At 40.2% G+C, this 14884-nt stretch overlaps 2 protein-coding genes across 2 annotated transcripts in view; one reads left to right on the top strand and one right to left on the bottom strand.

The window, feature by feature from the left end:
* Nucleotides 1-2604: 2604 nt before the first annotated feature.
* On the bottom strand, nt 2605-13506 carry LOC119725279 (arylsulfatase B-like). Its single transcript, XM_038196642.1, has 8 exons — nt 13259-13506; nt 9584-10183; nt 8437-8623; nt 7772-7932; nt 7020-7230; nt 5482-5734; nt 4816-4982; nt 2605-4105 (listed from the first exon to the last, which is right to left on the bottom strand). The coding sequence occupies exons 2-8, from the start codon at nt 10073-10075 to the stop codon at nt 3837-3839; spliced, it is 1740 nt and encodes a 579-aa protein (XP_038052570.1). The 5' UTR covers nt 10076-10183; nt 13259-13506; the 3' UTR covers nt 2605-3836.
* The window catches only part of LOC119725280 (kynureninase-like), a 43015-nt gene continuing 40571 nt past the window's right edge, over nt 12441-14884 (top strand). The window contains exon 1 of the mRNA XM_038196646.1: nt 12441-12492. The gene's annotated coding sequence lies outside the window, so the exon portion shown is untranslated. The remainder of the gene's footprint in view (nt 12493-14884) is intronic.

Below are 14884 nucleotides of genomic sequence, written 5' to 3'. Positions count from 1 at the left end.
CATGTCGTATATCTTAGCCCAAATAACGATACCACTACAATGTTCACCTTTGCTTCCAAATACTGTGACGTCATCAAACCGGAAGTTCGGTGTTATGAATATACACACTTATATTTTCCAAATTTCCATACGTTACTTAACTTCTCAATGAACATCCACTCCGAACTAAATCAGAATTCACTTCCCGTTTTTGACTAATGACGTTATCAAGCCAGAAATAACTTGTATGTGTACATAGAATGTTTACTGAAATTTATTACACCATTAAAGATGAATTTTGTAAACAAAATAATTGATTGTCCTGAAAAGGAATTAATTTCGTGACCCTTTGCTCTTACACAAAAATATTCATGACTTAACTGGACAGTGTTTCATAAAATAGTTTTCTACCCGACCTCTCTGCGTTTGTAACAACAAACGCGAATCTCTACTTTTTTTTCTTTTTTTTTCCCCGTACAATACTTCTCCGCGTGTTTTCTCCTAAAACGGTTTATGATATGAACTTGTATAAACTTTCAATATATATCGATCCTCATCCCGAGTGGTGCATATTACCCTGACGTCATGATGACGTCATCAGGTATCAAAGTACAAGCGACTTTCGTTGAAAAAAATGACCATCTTTTTTCACCTATAACTCTTAAACAAAATGATCAATCATGTTCACACCTTGTAATCAGATAGACCATTAACTGATAAACATTTTTTTATTTTGTTAGAGTCAAAGTCGTTTGACCTCCCCTTCCAGGGCTGCCGGAAGCTCAAAGTTAGGTGAATTCAAAATATAGAAATTAGCCTCAAATAAAAGGAAAACAAGATTTCTTTCCATAACCGATTGAAATCGCGCCTCACCAGTTTTTCTCTCATATCTAAATGCTGAAAATTAATATTTCCACAGCGTGTAGCCGCAAACTTTTCTGTCGTAAAGTCAGTGCAGAAGGTTATTATGCCCATGCAAAACAAAAAACAAACAAACATAGAAGCCATTTTATGATATGATTAGCATATGTTGCATAAACTCCAACGACGTTAGAGGCTCCGTCAAGTCTACCGTTGTCATAACTTCAGTGCAGAATTTTATTATACCCATGCAAAAGACAAAAAAAAACAAAATATAAAGGCCATTTTATTTTAAGATTAGCATATTTCTGTTGCATAAACTCCAACGACGTTAGAGGCTTCGGCAAGTCTACCAATAGTCCCAACTGGTGGTATGCTTGAGTAACCATCCATGCAGCACCACATGTGCGCTTCCTGATAGCCCTACAAGTCTTGTCGAGGTAAAGCAACAAGTTCAACTGCAGGTTGTGTGATTTTCTTTGTGAAAAACACAGGGTAATGGGTGCTAGGTAATGGGAGGGGTAATGTGTAGTTCAATTATGATTAAGTCATTGTAAACACAAGAAAATATGCCAGCCCGACCACTCTGCGTTTGTAACTCACCAAACGCGAACCTCTATTTTTTTTTCTAATTGTATATTTTCTTCTCATGTTTTTTAAAAGTTAAGTCCAAACCCCATAGCGTACACCCATATGTGGATGTCGTTTGGGCGAAAAAAATCGCTTCCCGGCCCTTGGGGATGTTTCCGTGCGTGGATCGTGATCAAAGGCAGGAGATCCGATTGGCTGAGGCACGAGATCGCATAAATGCGGATCCTTTTATATATCGGACATTATACGAAGACTGTCTCCGTGGATAACGGGTGATACTCATACTAGACAACCCGTGGGGAAAAAAGGAAAAAGAAGGTAGAGAGAGTCGAAATCTACTGCAGGGGACTATTGTCGGACGTTCGACTGTACATGTACATAAAATAATACGTCCGTACAATTTTTGAACAAAGTTTCATTAATGATGTCCAGCTCCCCCCTCCTATTGATTTTGCAAAGGTAAGTATCCAAACAAAAAAATCCGTCTATATACATTACAGCAATGATTTGTTGATGAACCCGCCCCCTTCAAAATATCTAGGATCCGCCCCTGCTCCCCTCGCCGCCCCCCCCCCCTTCTTAAGCTCTGCAGGAGCTTCTACATGTGTCACTTGGTGGTAGGTCGGGCTGTCTGTCTGTTTCTGGAACATTGACCAAAAGTATGGTGTTCCATATGTGCCATCGACGTGGCATTTTTCGGCGGCGCATTTTTAAGCTCTGGCAGGAATCAGTTTGATCGATTTCAAAAAACGTGTTTAGCGTCCCCGCCGGCTTCCCTTTTGGGAGGCCGCTTCCTTTTTCTACATTTTGGTAATTGGAAAAAAAACCCCGAAAAAATGATAAATTTAATGATCTTTTTTTGAAAAAAATCCTTCTTTTGGACTCTAAAACTGGTATGTCATTTCCCGAGTCCAAGTGGCGGCCAGTTAAAAAAAAAGCTGCCATCTTGAAGAATAGCCCGGCTGGTCGTTTTGGAAAATTGATCGGCGGCCATTTTGGAAAAAAGGGTACCCTTCATACTTTTTTCCAAAAAGGGCAGGACGCTTAAAATGTTTGGTTTTTCTATTTGACCTAACTCAGTGACCGGAATTTTACGGTTTTTCGTCGGCAAACTGTTTGAAATTAAGGGCATGCATTTTTTTTGCAGTGTTTTTACTTAGTACTGAGAAATAATTTCTGAACCGAAAATCAGATAGCTTTGTTTAATTTTCCTTTTTTACTATACCACTGGTTAAATTTAAAAAAAAATAATTATAAAAACAGGTTGGCATTGTCGGCCATTTAGCAAAAATACAGAAGAATTTTTCACAAAGTTTGGGAAAATATTATGCAACTATCGCATATACACTGAAGTATCACAAACAGATGAAACAATATACATGTACCTCCCGTATTGAGTCGCTACTTATACATGTACTGTAGTTTAATATTTTAGGCACTATTTTAACTTAAGGGTCAATGAAGTGCATATTTCTTGGCAACATAATATTGTGTGCAACATTCTACTCCTAAATGTATTTTAAAAAAGGCCTTTTGGGTTAATTGTACTGAAAAGTACACTTCTTTAAACATTAAACAATTTTATGCTTTTCCCGTCAATTGAGGGCTCTGTTGATGTGTCATTTCAGGAAGACACATAATTCTGTTGTGGGGTTTTCGGTTCAAATTGTGAACCTGAAAATGTGCTTATTGAAAATACTGGTGAGAAAAGTTTGCTATTCGCGTACTGCCACGAACACACACAACGACGAATCACCAAAGAAAAGATAATTTACGACAGCGAAATAACCAAATTTCCGGTAACTTTGAAATAGCTGTAACATTGAGGTTTATGTCTGAAATGACATAACACTTTTGCTCGTAAATGTGGAAATTCGCAAAAAGGCACCACAATCACCCTTGAAAATGACAAACCAAAACTTGAAAACAGGGTTAAATGGGACACAAGGATTGCATTAAACAATTACATCGCTTGCCCTGCTTCAGGTTTTTTTCGTCATGCATCAGTGACAATCTCCACCGAATTGTATGGCTTTATATCGATTTGCAAACCAGGCCCCGATAGTCTGTAAGAGGGTGGAGACTACACGTTCATGTATACATGCAAAACCGATATATAAAGACGAAATACAATATATTCACTAACCATCTGTAAAAAGAAAATGTGTTTAGTGCGCGTGCCTTTTGGTGGACCAAAGATGGACGACAACTGCTTCAATGCATGGGCACTGTCAGCAAGTTCAGTTTAGTGAAAACGTCAGTGCTCCAGTACAAGTATCACGTCCCTATTCTCAATCTGCACAAACTGGTTATACTGCATGCGTGTGCATGTATGGTTGCATGGCATTCTGGAGTCTACCTAACCCTATCTTTGTTATCAGCAGACCATTCAGTGTATGAAGTTTTTACATCCAATTGGTCCAATAATTGACACCAATCTTTTTGGGATGTCCTCTCTTGTCGCTCTCCGGATAAATCACTGGGACTGAGGTGCTGTAATATTCCTGAAGGCGATCCATCAGTCTCTGGAGTATGTCCGGTCTCTCCTCCGACATATCATTCTCCTCATTGGGATCCGTTTTGACGTTAAACAGCCAGACATTCTGGTGAGGTTTGAGTTTGGAACGTATCGTTGCTTTACCGGATTCTGGTGGAGGAGTCCAGTGGCCATCGCCTACAGATAAAAAAAAAACCCACAAATGGCACAATAAAATACAAAAAACCCTGCAGATGAATGCTGGCGCGAACCCATAGGCACATCAAAGTTAAGCTTGGACAATGTCGATTGGAATACTGCCGTAGAAAGATTGGTACGTAACTTTCTTGAAAAAAAAGCGCTTCACTTTACTTCCCCCTGATATTAAAATGCACATGTTCAATGAAGATGCATATGGCTACTAAGTTAGACAGCGGCAGTTAAAATAACCGTTGAAAAAAGGTCCATAATAAATTATTAATATTGCCACCAAACGGTACTTGTTTCTCAGCTTCTTAGCAACGTTGGCCAATTCTTCTCATCACCCTTATTATTTCCCTCTTTGTTCACTGCTCTCTTTGTTTATGTGCATTGTACTTGGCATTTTTCTATCCCTTCTTTTGTGTTTTTCATGTCACCCATGCATGTTTTAATTTGTGCCACGCACTTGCTTGTATCTGTTGCCCCTGTCATTTTGTCTTTTTGTGATGTTTGCCAATGATACTCCCCCTCCCCAAAAAAGAGAAAACAACTATCTACCAACACAAATTTCACCAAAAAGGGATGTCTCATAGTTCCAGAGGAAAGACAAAAATATATTCTTTCGAAAAATTCTTGTCAAGGTTCCTTTTAGCATGAAAAATGTTATTCACAGCAGCGTATGCATATGCAGAGAAAGTCTCCCTTACCAACAGGTCCAGTCAAGAGTTTCCAGTCACCTACTCGCACGGCAGCTCTCATTGACGGCGTGAAAGTGAAATTGTTGTACAGACTGTGACTGAAGGGACGGTGACCGTGACCTTCAAAAGGGTCGATGTTATGCAGGATTTCCTGGCGTGGTGAAGGGGTACCAGACCTGTCATTTGGATCAAAACCAACAACCATCAAACTGTGGCCAAGAAACTAAGGAAAGGTAAAAGCCGTTCACTAAAGAAGAGTCTAGATGATCATGGGCGTCGCCAGGATTTTTTCTAGAGGAGGGCAAATTTTTTTTTGCCAAAAAATGCTTGTACTTCTCAACACATTCTCGATTTATCAGTTTTAGAGGGGGGCAGGGACATTTTGCCCCCCCCCCCAACTCATTAAATTTACACCACTTTGTCTTCGCGCCTCTTTTTTTTTTTTTTTTGCTTTTCCAGGGGGGGGGGGCAAGTGCCCCCCCCCCTTGCGACGCCCATGTAGATGATTTTCATGATAAAGGTGCATGCCTTTAATTAATGAGTTGCCAGACAGAATAGCACAAAGTATTACTTGGCCATGTTTTCTGCGGAAGACAGTTTTGATGGAAGGTGGGGACTAACAGTCTAAACAAAAAAAAGAGTATACATTGTATGTGCCTGGTATCCATAAATTACCTGATTGAATCCCAAAGGTTGTATCCATCAAGAGGCTTCGTGCCGTTCAGACTACCGCCAGCCAGGCCCGATACAATCGTAGGAAACCAATCACTCACATGGATGAGTTGGTTACTTTCAGTGCCTCTAACGTGATGATCTAGTAGTGGACTGTGCACGAATCCAATGCCGCGTATGCCGCCTTCCCATAGGCTCTTCTTTCTGCCCCGTAGAGGCCAATTGAACGCACCTGCCTCGGGTGCTCCACCATTGTCTAAACAACAAGATGACAAGAAGATATAAAGTTCTGTTATAACACCTCACCCACAGGTTTTGCTCATGTTTCTGACAATTTAATTAACCAAAAAATGCACTGAATTTTGTACAAGTTTACTTTGAAAAAAAGTTACAAATTCACACGAACTTCCCAAATCATCCGCAAAGTGACCTTCTGTTGCCACGTTGTTTTCAATGCGTGTACGTGAAGTGCTTTTTCAGAGCGAGGTTGACATTGTATAAATATGTCTACTTTCTGGTCCTACTCGGTAAAAAGTGCGAATAACGTGAAACGCGCTCTCGGCCAATCAAGAGATAGATTTTGTGGGTGATCAGGTGTTAACAGCCACTGATTTCTATAAAAATATTCAAGAGTGTAAAACACGTCTTCAGCAAGCGGAAAATGGCTAAGTCGAACTAGGTTATATTTTGGACTGATGATGAGAATATATTATACACAATATATTATTTAATATAGACTGGCAATGAGGTCACTACTAGTGCACGTCTATGCGCCCCGAGGGACTGTGAGTGACTAGAAGAGGGAGTATTTCCCGAGGCTGAAAACTCACCACTGGCCAAAATAGAAAAAATAAGAAAACAAACTTTTCAGAGTTTTATAATTTAACTGTTATTGAACAATTAACTTATAAGCAATTCAACTATGAGCAATTCAACAATGAAAGGAACGGTTTTAGTTTCCCTAGATTCAGTTGTTAAGTTTGGGCTTTTTCTGTGTAACCAGTCAAAAAATTTGAGTACATGTACATTGTATAGTGCCCGATGGGGCACTTTATTCCGGAAATTACGCGCGCGATGTCTTGACACACGTCTAGTTCACGCTGCCGCGAATTTCATGCACTAGCCTATATTAGTGAACCACACGTGACCGTGTTTCAGCCAACCAGGATGAAGCACCAGCAAGAGGTGTGTTATAAACTAAATTATAGAACATTAAGTTCGTCGATTATACTCGCAAAGTAGGCGGGGCCGGGTCACTGGTACACCAGTTCCCACTTCAGTCAGTTCCAGTCCTCACTGATAAGCAGGGCCGGGTAAATGTCCTTATCAATTTCTTATTCTGTCAAAAGCATTTCCAGAAGTCTATTGACACTACTTACAGGCTGACTGTTTCTTGTTTAAGCGGGCACACTTTCAAAGTGAGAATGTCCAGAAAATAACGAGGTGGGGTTTCAAGACGCAATAAAACATCGCTTGACAATAGGATTAAAATATTAAGCCGCATGGCTAAATACAACCTGTACATATGTCTCAAACCATACCTGTTGAGAAAATCAGCAATGTATTATTCCACAGACTAAGTTCCTCCAAGGTTCTGGTAATGTTGCCGACAGCTTCGTCCATGCAAGTAGTCATAGCGGCATATTTCTGCCTTGGCTTGCTACTGATGATGTGTTCGTATTGATGTACGTAAGAGTCTGGTACTTGGAGAGGAATGTGAACAGCTTGCATTGACACGAACAGGAAAAACGGCTGCAAGAGAAACAAGTCGGAAAAGGAATTTTAAGACAACTCTTTGAAAAGGGTATCATTCATGTTAGCATTGGTTGAAAACTGGATTTGAATTCTATAGGCCGTTGTCGGCCGGATGGTTCCGTCCTCCGCACAAACTGTCCTGACTGAGACAGATTATAGGAATGAGTGTCCACCGACCAGACCGGATATTGTCTCCCTTAAGATATTTCGTTTCCCCAATTTTAGGTCAAATATAGGCCATGCATGCCCAACTACTGTTCGAGATTTTACAACTGATACTTTATAAAACCGCATTAATGCGATTGGTCTACAGGGGGCTATTGCTATTATTGTGGCATGCCGTGGTGTAAATCCTTATACTGTATCTGGTTTTGAACTTCAAAGTAATATTTATTTTTTACCCATGGGGAAGAGCTTCGAACACTGGCTTCTTGCTATGCACATTATGTGTTTCATAGTTAACTGTTTAAACTAATGTAGTTTAAGCTCAAAACTAAAAGCTGCGTGATTGAAAATGTGGTACATTTCAACTATCTACCTTGTCTTTGTCTTTCTTAGTAATGATCTCCTGAGCTCGTTTGGCGAAGAGATGAGTTGAATATTGCCCCTTATACTGCCAGGCCACATCCTCTTGGTCTCGGAAGTCATAATATGAGTTCCTCATGTGCGAAAAATAAGTACCACTTCCCTCTAAGAATCCTGAGGAAAAAACACAAGCCGGTAAACTCTAACCATTCCCGGGTCAAAATGTTACGTCTCTGCCACTTTTCGTGTCAGTTTGACCCAAAACCTTTTAAATGTGTCATTTTGACCAAAAAATACTGTCGTTAATTGAACCTTGCTAAGCATAAAGGTCAATACAACACGGGTCCCGGGTCAAATCTGGCCAGGGACTTTGTAGAGTGCAGATAAACACCAAATACAATTTCAAACAATATACAATACAGTATACATGTAGTATACTTTAGACTTTGATTAGTTCTGTGGAGAAACTTATAGACTCAATGAAAAGTTGTCAACCAAAGCTTGTGAAAATTGTATCGACCAATGAAATTCACAATCGAGTACCGTGGTCTGACAGTTTGTCATACAGTTGTCAACGCATAGGCTTATAGGCACTCAAAGCCACGATCCGACAGAGAGCAACAGTTTTCACTGCGAGGAAATGGGAGCTTTGGATAGCGATTTAATGCATGTTCTTACCAAAGAACGTATCGAACCCTCGACGAGTAGGCCAGCAAGCTTTCTTGTAGAATCCTAGGTGCCACTTGCCCACAATGTGGGTGGAGTAGCCCGCCTCTTTTAGTTTTTGAGCTATGGTGATTTCATCTAAAGGAAGACAACTTGGCATTTGTGGTTCCAGGACGGCATGCTGGAAACCCGTGTGAATCTAAGGGAAAAGAAAACAATAACGGAATAACATAATATCAAACAACAACATGGAACGCGTACGGGATACGTACAGGGTGACCCCCAAACATTTTTTTCAGCAACCCAAAGAGCTATTTTCATTATTTTTTTCAGTATGTTAAAGAAAAACTCCCAGCTTTAATCTGACTAAACAAAAAATCCACCGATCCCTTTTTTTTTTTTTTAAGGCAAATGTTTTAGGGTTGCATTTTTGGGTCACCCTGTATATGCGGCTCGGAAAAGGTTGCCTGTTAAATCAAATTTTGCGTGGCTGTTTCATCTAACACTATGTGGGCAATGTTCAGTTCACATCAAAATGTTACTATATTTTTTTTTTATAAATGTTGGTTTGGTGAAATGTTATCATAATCCGGTAAACATACAGTGCATATACAAAATGTACATGTTTAGGCCTGCACGTAACATGAAACAACCCCACAAAAATGGTGATCAAACCAGCTAAGCCGTATCGATGGTGCCTATTTTGTAACCTGCCTTGGTGCCATTGCGGCGTATAAAGAATTTCAACGATTTCAGTTTCAAGTATTTTCTGTGCTTTAATAAATAAGCAAAAATACAACTCACAGGCCCTATTGTTAGCTTACATATACATGTACAGACAAACATCAGTATGGTATTTCACACCCGACTTGTGGTAGCTCCACGAAATGGTAACCACGAACTGAAGTAATAAGGCTTCCTCGTGCAATAAAACTTATTCAATTAAATGTAATACTTGGTTCATTTGGTTTACTTTGTACTTAAAGCGCATCTTAACTGATTTGATAATATATTATGTAAAAACAAAGTATGTGCTGAAGGACAGTTGACAAAGAAAACCCTTGGAACATCGTTATTCCATTTTAACATCGTTATTTTCATTTCGTTTGACAGCTAGCTTCAAATGTACGGTCCCATGTGTCACAGTGTGCTACTTTACCTGGTATCTCCCAGTCATCAACTGCGTCCTGGTTGGAGTGCAGATCGGCTGAACGTAGTAGTTATTAAGTTTAACGCCCTCTGCGGCAAGTCTATCCAAAACGGGTGTCTTGATTACAGAGCCATGGTAACCAATGTCAGAGTAACCATAATCATCAGCGAGAATGAAGACAATGTTCGGTTGCTGTTTCTTTCCTGCATTGACCAGTTGATCCGATGTGGGATGACCACTCCTTTCCGCACTGACCAGTTGATCAGTAGGATGACCACTCCTCTCCTCGGCACTATTTGGTTTGTTGGTGAATTCCCTACTTGTTTGGCGTAAATTCTTGTTGCTATCGCTTCCAGGGGTGTTCAGCGATTCGGTCATTTTCAGATACATGTACAAGCTTGCCATCACCAGCAGCAACGATAATGCAATCAAGAGTTTCCGTCGGCCACTGTTCATTCCCGACAATCCTAACCTGCGTTGACATGAAGTGGAGACAGCCATATTGAAATGATGCCCAAATTTCCAGGAAGACGTGATCTCTTCGAATATTTAGATTCGTTGTCACTCTTGCTGTTTAGCTGGAGAAGGCAGAAGCTGTATTATATACACCTGCACAGATCAAAGACAATCCATTTTGCTATTATTAAATCACATCACGTAACCAAATTACTAAGTTACTGAACCTTATGTCACTGTGTGGAACCAAGGATGCCATTTTGTATGCGTCCGAAATGTGGATTGCATCACGGATCCTAGACACCAGGATAAACGACTGTTCTGAGCTCTAGTACAAAATGCACTGAGCGGACTTGCCTTAATTGGTTAGACGCGTGATAACGGGCATTAAAACCCGTTGGCTTGTAATCGCGAATTTTCCAGATGTGCCATTGTGTTGGGTTTTTGCATTACATCTTAAACGGAAATATTCATAAAAAAAAACTGTAAGCAAAACTACTTCTTATCTAAGATATAATTGTTCCACATTATTTTAAAAAAAATAAATACTTCCGGATATAACAGATGGTATTGTGCAGTTTTTGTCGTCATAGATGAAGTATTTACCCGGGAAATAAACGTCAAATTTCGAGGAGAACACCGTTTACCCAAATTTCGTTTTTAATTAGACTTTTATTAAAAAGTTTTAGAGAGATAAGATGCCGAACCGATGAAACAAAAGCGACATTTCATTGTTCATCTTAAAGCTAAAGATATTGTGCTCGGCATTACCATGGTTATGTAGTTATCACTTATCAGAATTCAATAATAAAGACCAAAACGTAGACTCATGAATATTCAAAAATATAATTCGCTGGCTTGACAGACTTCGAGGCCAGATCGGGCGCAGAGCCTTGCAAACCTGAAAGACACCGCGCGCAGGGGCCTTTGTTGAAAAGTATTCATGGTATTTGCCACCAGTACGGGCCGTTATCACGCGTCTAACCAGGAGTTGGGCCGAGTCGTTAATCCTTGTCTGTAGGATCCGTGATTGCATTACCGGCACACTTTCGCAAAAAGTGGTTCGGCCACCATTCTATACAAAACCTCATTGGCCTGGGGTTTTGCGCGTAAACCTTATCAGTCAGCCGATCACACTCAACTGACTTCGGCAAAACCGCAAATCCCATCATAAAGAATAAGTTTATCCGGACCATTTTTTCCCCGAGAGTGTGATTCTAATGCTATAGTGGGCTTTTAAAAGGAACTTTTGCAAATGGGAAAGACACTTTGGAAACATCCAATCAGTTTGGATATTATGCTTCATGAATTTCTGAATAAACGAGCACATTTTTAAACAGTTTTTATTACTATTAGTTTTCGGGGTGGTGGTGGTGGGGGGGGGGGTGTTGGGGTGGGGGCTAGACAGACGATATATCCGTATGGTACAATAAGATCAACGGCGGGCGCAATAAATTCGCGAGTGATAAGGGTTTCAAAAATTTTTACGCGAGTCATTTGCATATAAAGTGACCCCACAATTTTTTTTGGTAAAAAACGAGACCGTCTAGTTTAAAAATCGGTGGAATCGTGCGAATATAGCCGAGGATCATCTCCCTAGCTTTTTGGCTATTATCTAAGAGCAGATATGATACACTTAGGGTCCAAAATGGGTCCTATTTGCACGAGAAAACTTGAATGTAGGGATGCCATTGGTAAATTTAAAGCATGCCGGCTCAACCGTTATAGTGGGCTTTTAAAAGGAACTTTTGCAAACGGGAAAGACACTTTGGAAACATGCAATCAGTTTGGATATTATGCTACCTGAATTTCTGAATAAACGAGCACATTTTTAAACAGTGCTTTAGTTTTCGGTGTGGTGGTGGTGGGGGTTGTCGTTGTGACTTCGTATTAGCGAGATGGGAATTTATGGAATATTACAATTGGACTATTTTACAATTTCGCCGGACTGAGCCGCAAATCACAAAAAGGAAATGTAATACTCTGTAACTGAATCAATTTGGAGTCCATTTAGGGAAAAAATCCATACTGGATCACCACTTTATCTGCCGCCAAACACATCAATTTTCACCTCACCTTGTGATTTCACCCAAGAGGAATCCAGGAAGCTGTGTAAATGCGAAAAACAATTAGGCAAAATGTGTTGTTTTTTTCCAGCACATTTTTGATGCACACGTCGTGCAGAACTAAGTTGAAGCAGCCGGTTATAATTAAAACTGATTGAAGTGTCTAGAACAGCGGTACGTTATTCGCATGACATCGACAACCATGACAACGCATGAGCCGGCCAATAATAGTGCAATACGTCATTATGAATATTTATTTTCTCATGAATATTTAGTTTATTTCAATGGTACTTCAAATACGTCCAAAGATTGATCATTGCAACAGAGATCGTGCGCGGCCTAGTGGATAAGAGTCTCGTGTTTCAAGCAAGAGTCCGCAGTTCGAATCTCGATGAGGTAAGTGACTGATTGATAACTAGAAATAAAGGAAAGGAGAGGGGGAGAGAAAGTGAAGGGAATAACCATAAATAATGCAACTTTTGGCGCTTGAAAATCAATTGAAAAAAGTGGTGATCCAGTACGGAATTTTTTCCTCAATTTAAATTAAGAAAAGAACAATATTCGTTATTTTTGGGGTGATTTTTTTTGAAAATTTCGTCAGTAGGGATTTGAACCAGGAATCTCTCACTATCGAACTACATGTACATGCCCTTCCTTATCCACTAGGCCATCTGGTGCTGCACAACGGTGGGTCATTTAATACCTTTTATAATGCGCTGTACAATCTAGCAGGCAAAATATCGTTTACTGAAAGAAAGTCGCCTAAACCATGGAGGTACCATCTCCATGGCTAAACTAGCCAGCTGAATATACAGGGTGAGTTAAAAAAAACACCAAAAAACAAACAAACACCCGAAACCCAAATGGAAGGACCAATTTTCGAAAGAAGTTTTGACTGTAGCACTTTCAAAATCTGCCTTTCACCGACGTATAAACAATGTATATACTCAGTGTGTTACCCCCCAGTAATAGTGAGAAAAAAATCATTCGGGCGGGACTCGAACCCACGACCTCCTGCCTTCTAGTGCAGACGTCTTATTACCAATCGATCACCGAGCTTGCCAGGGTCGGCTGGCTGGTTCAACACCACAGCGCGGAGTACGACAACGAAATGTAAATGATACAAGTCAAAATACAATGTACATGTACAAACAAAACTCACCTCATCGAACACCCTCTCACATGTAACATTCACTCCAATTATCGGTCTGGTTACAGATACGGATCCTTGTTTGCCTGATTATCATGAAACTGAAATAACAGTAGAAGAACCTGATTTAATGACAAAAATTCCTATTACGTCTTCCCTCGATAAACTCATCATAACGTACAGACGTAATGCGTATTTTCAAACTCTTCATCGTATGGCTGGTGACACGGGTGTGCTGGCATGCTTTGGGCGTTGGGCGCATTTTGCATGTGAATAGGGGAGACAGCAAAGGATCGAAAGGTTGTAATGCCATTCATTCAACTCGAACAATAGATCGTCCTTGCTGTGTCCAGCATTATGCGCTCCCAGGGATTATGTATACATGTATTGAGTCATACATTGCGTGTAGAAGAAAACTGGTCTATCCGCTGTTAAAAAAGAAGACTTGCCAATTATATACTATTCAGCAGTAGCTGGGGGGGGGGGGGGGGGGTACTCCATATTGTGCTATAGGGCGCTGTTCACGATTCAAACGTACTCTTTATGCAAACTTAAGGGGGATATATATTTACCATCCCCCAGGATTTACGCCCATGCTATTTAGATTCAGAACCCGAATCAAAAGCCGAGGGATGTGTGTGCACCTCGAGGGGGTATAAAACGACATGTCACACACCACACAGTAAGAAGTAAATCAAGTACTGCAGTGTAACCCTGCTTATATTGCGATCGCTTGTAGGCCTACCTGATAAAATATGGTACAAAAATCACGTTTCAGCCAAATCCATTTCGTTAGGTTTACACAAATATTTCCCTCAAAATTGAAACGCCAGCCCGAAATCTCATTTTCAACAAACATTTCTAAAGGGCCTTATAAACTGACACTATGAAGTTACCTTGTTTTTAGCCCCAACCCTCCCAATTTTCAATCGAAACTATGCCAAATAAACTATCGCAACGGGCAGCAAAACAATAATGAACAGGTTTATCAAGACAATTTTAAAACCTAATGAACAACGACTGCACTTCAAGTTAGCATCCTCGTGATTTCTCAAATGTTCGGGTTTGTTTCGAACGAATTTTCTTAAAATATACGGAAGACGGATAGTGCAAGTCTGAATATATATTTTGTGTACGTGTGAAAACATTTTTTTTTGTACAGCGGCCGCCACATAATAAGTGGCGGTCGCCATAATAAGTGGCGGCCGCTGTACAAAAACATATTTTCAAACATACAAAAACATATTTTCAAACGTACAAAAAAATATATTCAGACTTTATTGAGTGGCACTATCCGTCTTCCGTAAGAATATGATGTCATTGAACGAATAGTTTTAGAGGCAATGGCCCCTTAACCCCCCCCCCAGCTTTGTATATATGTTGCGCTTGTTTCACGCTCGAGCTAAATTAAAGACTTGGCCTGAATAGGCACATAATTATCTAGGCCAATACATGCGCATGGTTTGCATGTTAATATGGTAGCATGCACTTATTGTACTTTGAGCATGAGCACGACGTTGATAATTGACCATATTCCCAAGGAAGCCTTGTTCGATCGTGTTCCCTGAATCTATTTTGTAAATTGTTGAATGGGATGGTTGAATGGGATGGTGCCAGATTATTTTATGATTGGATTGC

This window comes from Patiria miniata, unplaced genomic scaffold (genome assembly GCF_015706575.1).
Source record: "Patiria miniata isolate m_02_andy unplaced genomic scaffold, ASM1570657v1 HiC_scaffold_19, whole genome shotgun sequence".
Taxonomy (NCBI): Eukaryota; Metazoa; Echinodermata; class Asteroidea; order Valvatida; family Asterinidae; genus Patiria; species Patiria miniata.
The sequence above is the reverse complement of the archived record's forward strand: the minus strand, read 5'-3'. Positions and strand labels throughout refer to the sequence as shown.